The sequence below is a fragment of the Corythoichthys intestinalis genome, chromosome 20 (genome assembly GCF_030265065.1).
Source record: "Corythoichthys intestinalis isolate RoL2023-P3 chromosome 20, ASM3026506v1, whole genome shotgun sequence".
Classification (NCBI taxonomy): domain Eukaryota; kingdom Metazoa; phylum Chordata; class Actinopteri; order Syngnathiformes; family Syngnathidae; genus Corythoichthys; species Corythoichthys intestinalis.
Genome location: NC_080414.1, coordinates 7,413,604 through 7,423,334, shown reverse-complemented (window position 1 = coordinate 7,423,334; position 9,731 = coordinate 7,413,604). Strand labels below are relative to the sequence as shown.

The following is a 9,731-nucleotide window of genomic DNA, read 5'->3' as shown; positions in this document are numbered from 1 at the left end:
CTCTTACTTGAGTAAAAATTTTTGACTACTCTACCCACCTCTGCACCTGATTGTTGCTTGCAATCCGCCATTAAGGTAAGTTTTATAGTTTTTGAACATATTAAGCTTCTGTTTGCATTGCAGTCAATTGTACTGCTTGTTTTATAATTAGATAGATAGATAGATAGATAATATGTACTTATATTACATTTTTTTCAACGGGAGATAACGATTTTACTTTTTACTTGTAAATTTTAAAGTAAGTACTTTTGTATTTGAGTATTTTTTCTTAGATACTTGTACTTAAGTTTTTGCACCTGTATCTCCACCATTGAAGAAACCCATCCCGACTCAAGATGGCCGCAATTAATTACGCCGACGACTCCGCCTTCTCATATCTAGTCTTATATGTATAACATCTATAATCTCCATGGAGACATGCGTGGCAACAAAAGTGATCGAAAAGACTGTCCGAAAGTCCTCAACAGTCGGTGACGCGTTCATAAAACGCTCGTCACCTCGTTTGTATATTTAAAACATAAAACACGACACGTAATTACGTCGCCACATTTTTTTCGTAGAGGATTTACACCTCGGCGGTCCACGATGAAGCCTAAAAAGAAGTCAATTTCTCGTCCAACTATGAGCACAGACGATAACAAGGAGCCTGACGAAGTTTTGGATGAAGACAACGACGGCGAAGATGATAACAACGACGCCGATCGTGAAGCTGATGGAGAAAATGTCGATAACGGCAACGAGGAGAACATTGAAGGTGATGACACCACTGATGTTGAGGACGATCGCGATGCAGGTGAAGATAAAGATAACGGAGATGACCATAAAGAAGAAGAGAATGACGGAAGTGATGATGATTACGCTGACGATGCTAGTTTGACAGAAGAAGAAGATTTAGAGGTTACTGTCAAAACCACAAAAGGTCATAGCTCCTCCGGTTGCGATATCACGACCATCGCTTCCGATCAGCACGTCACAGCGGACGACTTTACACGCAATTTTCTCAGTCAAATGAAGATGACCGCCACTCTCGACTGTTTTCAAACGGAGTGGACGGAGATGGTGCAGAAGGGCTTGCTGAATCCCAAACGGGTCCTTGAAGTCCCGGATGTTTATGTGCAGAACCTGCGTTTGCACGGTGAACTGAAAAACGCGCTACGAGAGAGGGAGGAATACCAAATGGCAGCTTCCACCTCGGCCGACACGCTGGCGAGGGCGCAGAAGGCCCGGGACACGATGTGGATGAAGCGCAAGCGCGCCTGTCAGGAGAGGAACCGCCTAGTGGAGGAGGCGAGGCGGCTCAAGGCTCAGTGTCACTCGTATGAACCAGCAATCAGGAGGATGGATGACAAATTTCAAGCACTGGCAGAGCAGACCATGCGGGTGGCTCTGGGGAGGGACAAGTTGGTGAACCTTGTGCAAAGCCAACCAAGCCCCCCGAATGCCCAAGGAGATATGGCACAAAAAACAAATAGATCAGTGACTAGCTCATTTAGGTTATGTTGCAGCAAATCTATGAATTCTTGAAAGTCAAGACAGTAATTAGCCATCAACTGAATGTAGGCTGCAATTATAGCCCCCACCCCCCAAAAAAACAGGTGGGTAGAGTAGCTAAAGTTTTTTACTCAAGTAAGAGTAGCTTTATTTCAAATTAATACTGTGTTAACATAGGCGGATCTACTATTCAGGCGAAGTAGGCGATCGCCTCAGGCCCCCAACCAGTAGGAGGCCCCCAACCAGCTGCCCTTGCCCTAACGAGCAAGGGCTTGGGCCAACGGAGCCAGCAGCACCCCCAACTATTCGTCATGTATAATTATGTCAGCGTAGCAAACAAACAAATAACAAAACAAAAAAGAAAGCCATTTGAATGCTGCATTTATATTAGCTCTCCCCCACACACCAGCACTACAATGGACTGTTCCACGACGATTGAGTATCAGTCGCTTAGCTTCATTTAGCGCCGTTTAGCTTCGCTTAGCTCCGTTGAACATCGCTTAGCTCCGCTTAGCTGTTCGTTAGCTTCACTTAGCTCTCCCGCGTTTTTCACACCACGAAGCTTGCTATTTGTACAGCTCACTTGCTACTTTGCTCGTCGGCTATCGTTTATTTTGAACACATGAGCAAACGTGCTCTCCATGAGAGCCAAAGTGCAGTGAGGGAGAAGTTGAGAACAGGCCGCTAATGCCTGTTTTAACTTTCTGCTTCTTTACACCGAACATAAAATACTCGACAGCACACCGTCTGGCGAAACAATGGAGTACAGTTCCAATCAGTCATACAATAACACTCAACAGCTGGTTAACAGCATTTGCTTACAAAAAAAAAAAAAAATCTATTAGTGACACCGCAAGCAATGACGAAGAATCTTTTTTTACGGAGTGTAAAGCTTTCAGTGAGCGGTTTAGCGAACGTACCTCCGGTGAACACTTCAAAATAAAAGCACGTCATGTTCGTCATATAAATAACGATTTCTAGAGTTAATCCTACATACTTCAGAATTAATATTATAATATGTTTTAATAATATTAATTCTGAAGTATGTAGGATTAACTCTAGAAATCGTACAGTTTCAAATTCAAGATGTTTATTTCTTCCACCATCATTATATTTTGAATAATATTTAGCTGGTACCAAGTGAAAGAAGCTGGCCTCGTCTACAGATCATCAGTTAAATAGGGGTGTCCAAACGTTTTGCAAAGGGGGCCAGATTTGGTGTGGTAAAAATGTGGGGGGCTACCTTGGCTAATTTACGTAGAACAATTTAGCAAGCCTTTCTGTGTGTCACATTTGCTATATTATTATTTTTTTTTAAATTAATAATTTCAACAATCTCGCCTTTGTGGCGTTCTCTTTCGACCCTCGGGCTCTTGCGAAATACTGCTGCTGTGAAATTAAACTAGCTTCAAGTCGCTTTAATTTCTCGCTGCGTATTTTCCGTGTAATCTTGTTGTACACGTCAGTGTGTCTTGTTTGGTAATATCGCATCACATCGAACTCTTTGAAAACAGCGACTGTCTCTTTGCAAATGAGGCAGACACAGTTGTTGCGTATTTTATTGAAGAAATAGTCCAATATCCACCTATCCTTGAAGCGTTGGCCATCGCAGTCAACTTTTTTTTTTTAGTGATTGTCGCCATTTTAGAAAATTGGAAGTAAAGGGTCACACGGGGTAATGTTGCTTAGAGTGCTGCTCTTAAAGTTTTTCAAACTTTTGTGAGAATATGCTGAGTTTCTGTGGACAAGATAGTTGTAGATATCAGGGTAGCAGATGTCAGGCAGAGACAGCGAAGACAGCGGGTTGAAAAATATCGATTTAGGCATCAAATATGGATCTGGCGAATGGATCGACCGAATCTTTTCCACTTAACGCCTTTTATGCAACACATCCAATGAGTTTACAGTGTCTGAAGGCACCGGAGCTTCCATGAATTGCACTATAAATTGCACGATAAATTGAGACCATTGAGAATACGTACACACAGTGACGAACAATATGGCGGCACAATACAGCGACACGTCATTGTGTGACGTTGGTGTTTGGGTCTATGTATGATTTTAAAACTAAGAGTTTTTCGTAAAATATTACTCCATAAAAGTTGTAAAGCAATAAAACAACAAAAATGAATCAAATGAACAAAATATATAAATATTTTTATAATGGGTCAAAATTATTTTTCGAACAGATCATGTGACTAGTACCTTAGAAAGTCATTTGCTTTGCTAATCCAAAAATCACCTGACGAGTAGACGACCGAAGAGGAGAGATGGATATACGCATTTTTTCCCGAGCCATAACTTTCAAAAGCGACAACAACACTTAAGGAAGAACCAATGATTGAAAATGTGGATCTTGAAGCGTCAGAGAGCACCGCCAAAATGGTGAGCAGAGTTTCAATTTAGCCCACTACTGAAGCTAATTATACAACAGAGCCACCACTGGCTGGCGTACCACTTTTAATGGATGACGATTTTGGCGAAAAGAATAGCTGTCCTAAGCAGTCTTAATTAGAATTCCCCTCCATAAATGATGAGGGAAATAAAACCCTCATTTTCATTTGATGATTATAAACATTCCTGGCTGGAATATTCAGTCAAAATCGAAAAGGATGCCGTCTACCGTTTTGCCTACCGCCATTTTCAAACTGACCACGGAAAGGATTCGTTTCGCAACGGTTTGAGTGACTGGAAAGTGAAAGTGCTATAACTGCCAACTTGTCACTAGATAGAGTGGTGGATATCTACGCGGAACACAAAAATCGGCGTCTACTTCTTCACTAGGTAAGACAGAAAAATGCTCACGCACCCACATACAGCTGGCATTGCTGACACTGCGTTTCGGGGTCATCAACATGTTGTGCCCCCTTGCCCCAAAAGTCAAATTCCGCCTATGGTGTTAATCAAGTAAAAGTAAAGGTAGTCATCCAAAAATGTACTCAAGTACAAGTATTTGGTGAAAGGAGTATTCAAGTGGGGGATGGCGTGGCTCAGTGGTAGAGTAGTTGTTCCCCAACCCAGAGGTTCATAGGCAGAGTTTGACTTTTGGGGCAGGGGGGGCACAACATGTTGATGAGCCCAAAACTCAGTGTCAGCAATAAAAAAAAACAACTTAGCAGAATATTTATAATAATAAGTTCAAAATGAGTGTTTTTTGTTTCCCATCATTCTTGCGGGGAATTATAAATCAGGCTGCTTAGGACAGCTATACTTTTCTTGCCTGGTACACCAGACTCACCGCTGTTCCAGCTATATACCCTACCCACCGACGTCACAAAACCACGTGCTCGCTGTGTGGTTCCGCCCACTTGTCCGTCATTTTGTCTCTGTATTAGCATTGTTTTCAATTGATCGAGGAATTTAAAATGCATTTCATGGAAGACCCGGTGCTTTCTGATGCCGTAAACTCACTGGATGTGTTGCATAAAAGGCGTTATGTGGAAAAGCTTCGTTCTATACAGTCGCCAGATCCATATTTGATGCCCAAATCGATGTTTTTCGACCCACTGTCTTCGCCCTGTCTGCCTGACATCTGCTACGCTGATATTTACAATTATCTTGTCCACACAAAATCAGCCTATTCTCACGAAAATTTGAAAAACTTCAAGAGCTTGGAGGCTTATAAATACTTCGTTGCTGGTTGGGTGAAACAGGTCCTCGTCCACGAAAATTCGGCAGGAATCTATCTTGTGCTTGGAAAGGTGAGTTACGAAATTTTCAATTCAAAATCTTTTGTTTTTGCTAACATCCACTGTCAAGTCTAATGTATTTCATGTCGTTTTTCAATGGAGTTAAGGCTTTTAATGTTTATATGGTTTAGCGATAGCACTCTCACTACATACATACGTGTATGTTGTCGGCGATTAGCCTAGCAATGATCTTAATTGTGGTTATTTGTCAGCCCAAAACCCTCTAAGTATATCTTAAATGCATCTTACCAGATATAAAATGACTACTACATAGTCTGTGGTGATTTTTTTGGTGCCCAGTTTTCACGTCGAATTGCAGCCGTCCATTTCGCTCTCCTCTTTGGATCCCTCGGAATACGGTAAAACTTCAAGTCTCTCCTTCCATCTTCTCTGTTAGTGCAACCAACAGCCACACACGCCTTCACCATTTTGATTATTAATGTTAAGGAGCAGAAAAACACGCCGTAAATAGGAGAAATGTACGTAGCCGTAACAGGTTAACACTATGTTTTGACGGACAAGTGGGCGGTACCATTCAGGAGAGCGGAGTTGTGACGTCACGTGGGTAGGGTCTATAGAGTCTGGCCACCATTCACGCGGATACAATTTCCAGGGCAGAGCAAGCCACAGCAAACAGACAGCGGAGTGGACCAATCAGCGACGGGCAGACGTGACGTTAGTAAAATGACGAGGGCAGGGCCAGAGCCGTATAAAGAGAGTCGCGACACTCCTTGATGTCGGCGCAGGTGGTCACGTGGTTCCTGCAGGGTGTGGATAGTTCCAAGCACAAGCTGCGCTGTAGTGGTTTTCTATGGAACTGACAGCGGTAATTGCGACATTTATGGGAAAACGGATAAAATTGCGTATCTAAGTACTAGTTTGATTATTTCATTGCATTATAACGTATATTTAAACGCTAGTTTCACATTTGGAAGGGTAAGGCGACAACTGAAAACTACGTAAACTGTTACGCAGAAGGGAACTTTCCCATGTGGAGTGAAGGTTTCATGTTTTTTTTAGCATTTGCACGAGAAATCGACTTTTACATTGAAATGCAAGATGATTTAGGTTTTTCTTTTGTCACAAGAATACTGTTTTTCCAGAGAATGTCTCGATTTCCTTGATTCACCTACCTGTGGTAATATATCAAAGATAACACCATGTATAACATCGTTTGTTACTAAGTTCTAAATGGCACATCCTAGTTTGTTTCGTCACATTGACATATAAAAACACTTGTTTCCCAAAAAGTTGGAGATCTTTTGAATTCTATTTTCCACTTTTCTTTACTGTTGTACTTTATAATATATATGTGTGTACATTTTCCTTTTTATTTTATAGACTTAGTTTGACCTGAAACACAAAGGATATTACGTTTAACAAATATAATTTTGAACATAGCCTCTAATTTTAGCAAAACCAAACCTGTACCTTTTTAGAGGCATTTTTCATTTATTTTGGACTCAAGCAACACAAATAAAATGATTACAAGACAGGAACAAAATTGTATTATTTTCTGTAACATGGTGTAATGTATGACAATAACAACTTATTACCCTTTGATGAAGAAAAACATTTTTATTGAACAATTGGTGAAACTGGTGTCATGGTTCATTGTTTACACCTAACATTTTATAGATCAGTGGCCTGTGATGGCTGGTTGTACAGCATGGGAAGAACAAGAACAGCAGAAAAAATGGATGGCAATGGTCAGCCGTCAAAACATGAAATAAAAGGCTTATTTAATATGTTTTTTTGCTATTTGAAAAATGGGCTTCGTGCCCAAAGCCAGCAGGGACCAGCAGCAGTCCCCAGCAGAAGCGGATCTTGAAAATGTGACCTAAAAAAACCCATTACATTAGTTTTCTATTATAAATTTGTGTTTATTCTTTGTTGACATCACTTTTCAATCTATACAGATCTGTAAAATATAATGTCAAACATTTTGGTGTAAAGAATACAAGTTGTCATGCATCGACTTGGTACTCTTCCATGAGGGTGATACCTTAGCTCAAAGCTTACAAAATCGACCTAATTAGCACGTAAAGCCAGTCGCGTACCAATATTCACAAATATAAATGAGTGTGAACGTCACAAAGGGCCTCTGAAAGAGTTGACAATTTGAAAGAGGCAGGGATTTGATTAATTTATCCCTGGCGATACATTCCCAGTTAGCAGAGTCAGCTTAAAAAGTAGGAGAAAATAGCTCGTCACCAAGATAAAATGTATGTATAACTACGCCACGCACATTCAAATAAAGCTCAACATATACATTATAAAGCACCTCTTATAGAATATAGACTGTTGAAAATTCAAAAGTGACCGTTTTTATCATCAAATTACATCCGAATATACTTAACAGTCAGCCATTCGAATGAATGCGATCCGCCCTCGTCGAAGCCATGTTTGGAACTACGCGAGGCTCCGTAACCCGGAAACCCCGGAAGTAAAATCGTATAATGGATCCCTATGGGAGTGTCGCGACTCTCTAAATATATGGCACTGGGCAGGACGAGGGACTTGCGCGCGGAAGTAAACATACGAAGAGAGCGGAGTTTATTCAACATGGCTAGCGCGAGACAGACTGTTATCAATGACTCGTGTCGATGTGTTTTTGGTAATTTAAAACTGATTTTACCGTGGATTGGAACATATTCTCGGCTCTCCCGTTCACCATCTGTGTTGTTGTAGAGACGACTTTTGACGCGCAAGAGTGACGTTGCTCGTTAAGAACACGTCACGCAAATAAACGAATCTGATTTGCCGATTGATTTTGTACCTGCTCGAGAGGCCGTTAATGGGCTGGTTCCCAGACTATACTCTCAGTGTTTGAAAAATACAGGGAGAATAGTTTGGCAGAGCCAGGCAAATACTTTTCGCCAAGATCGTTATCCATTGAATATTGTACGCCCGCCGGTGTCGTGCCAATGTAGTTACCCCAGTCAAAAATTGTATCCCCTGCGCGGAGCCATGTGGAGGTAGATTTGTCTCTTCATTATTCGATCAAAAAAACGAAAGTTGCTTCAATCAAAATAAAAATGTTTGAATGCAAAAATACATTTAAAACTCAAAAAAATACATTTGAAAGCTATTTTTCTATCATCAGAATTTTTTTTGAAGGTTTTTTTTTTTTTTTGGGGATTGAAGTAATGTTGTTTATTATTCAATCAAAAATTAAGTTGCTTCAAACAAAAAAAATATATTTTCAAAAGAAAAATTTCAAAATAAGAGAAATTTCAATCATCGGAAAAAAAGTTTTTGAATGCGAAAAAATATTTGACACTCAAATATTTGCATTTGAACACTTAATCTTTCATTAAAAAGTTTGATTTTAGCAATCATTTTTTAGTTTGGGCCATATTATGGGTAGGACATTTGTGTCTAAATCATTCAATCCCCCCCAAAAATTCAAACAAAGAAAAAAATCATTTGAAAAATAGAATTACCCTCCCCTATTATTATTATTATTATTTTTTAATAATATGCAAAGCAAATGACTGTCTAAGGTGCTAGTCACATAATCTGTTCGAAAAATAATTTTGACCCATTATGAAAATATCTTTTTTTGTTCATTTCATTCATTTTTATTGTTTGTTTTATTGCTTTACACCTTTTATATATATTTAGTAGAGCTGAAACGAATACTCGAGCAACTCGAGTAACTCGAGTTTAAAAACTAATCAGAGTAATTTTATTCACCTCGAGGAGTCGTTTAATTTTGCCAACTGTAAGCATCACATTTTGACCGGACCTGTTTTAATGCGGGACAACGCGCGGATGTCACGTGCGTAGAGGAAGAAGCAATTAAAAAAAAAAAAAAAAAAACCTTACTGCAGCCGACAGCCGCTACAAACTACGCCGGCGTTGCTAAAAACTAGCCCGCATGAAGCTACGGTGGTAGCAGTAGCAGGTAAGGTCTGATGCGTCTTTTACTGTAGATATCACCAGTATGTTGAACTAGATGCGAAATGACAGAGTCAGCGGCGTTAAAAAACGGCCGCCATCTTAAAGCAGAACACTTCCCAGCGTTAATAAATAAGCTTAACGTTACTGTCACTCGCTCACGTAGCGTTAGCCCCACGCAGAGCTAGGTTTCTATTAAATATGACCACTAACGATATACGACGCACACGCACCTGCCAGAACGACAATAACAACAGGAAGGCACGTCTCCCGCTCTCCCGCACCTCCCTCACCCCCGCACGTGAAGCGGTGCATTCAGGAACGCATGCAAATATCCCCGCCATATTATAACCTGATATGTTACAATACATTTATTTTGATCACTGCAAAAACTCAAAATCCTATCTGGTCTAACAGTTTAGACTAACTTAAAACTTAACTCGAACTTAAAAATAGCTTGACACAAATGGAAATTCAATTGAAACACGAGGGAAAAACACCTATTTAACACTTATAGAACACTTGTTTGTTATCAAGCTTAATGACATTTTTAGGTAAGAAATACGTTTTTTGAGTGAAGCAGTGAATTTTTAAATTTTTTCTCATCACATTTGAGATGTGATTGTTGGCTGTTTTCAACAATGTACA

The 9,731-nt window shown here is 40.1% G+C and overlaps 1 protein-coding gene across 1 annotated transcript; it reads left to right on the top strand.

The window, feature by feature from the left end:
• Positions 1-266: 266 nt before the first annotated feature.
• Positions 267-3,225, top strand: LOC130908865 (sperm-associated antigen 16 protein-like). Its single transcript, XM_057824763.1, has one exon. It carries the CDS (start codon positions 586-588, stop codon positions 1,522-1,524), a length of 939 nt encoding a protein of 312 aa, XP_057680746.1. The 5' UTR covers positions 267-585; the 3' UTR covers positions 1,525-3,225.
• The last annotated feature ends 6,506 nt before the right edge of the window (positions 3,226-9,731 follow it).

Excerpts from the sequence above, each read along its gene's own strand:
- LOC130908865 (XM_057824763.1), top strand. The coding sequence starts at position 586 with ATGAAGCCTAAAAAGAAGTCAATTTCTCGTCCAACTATGAGCACAGAC.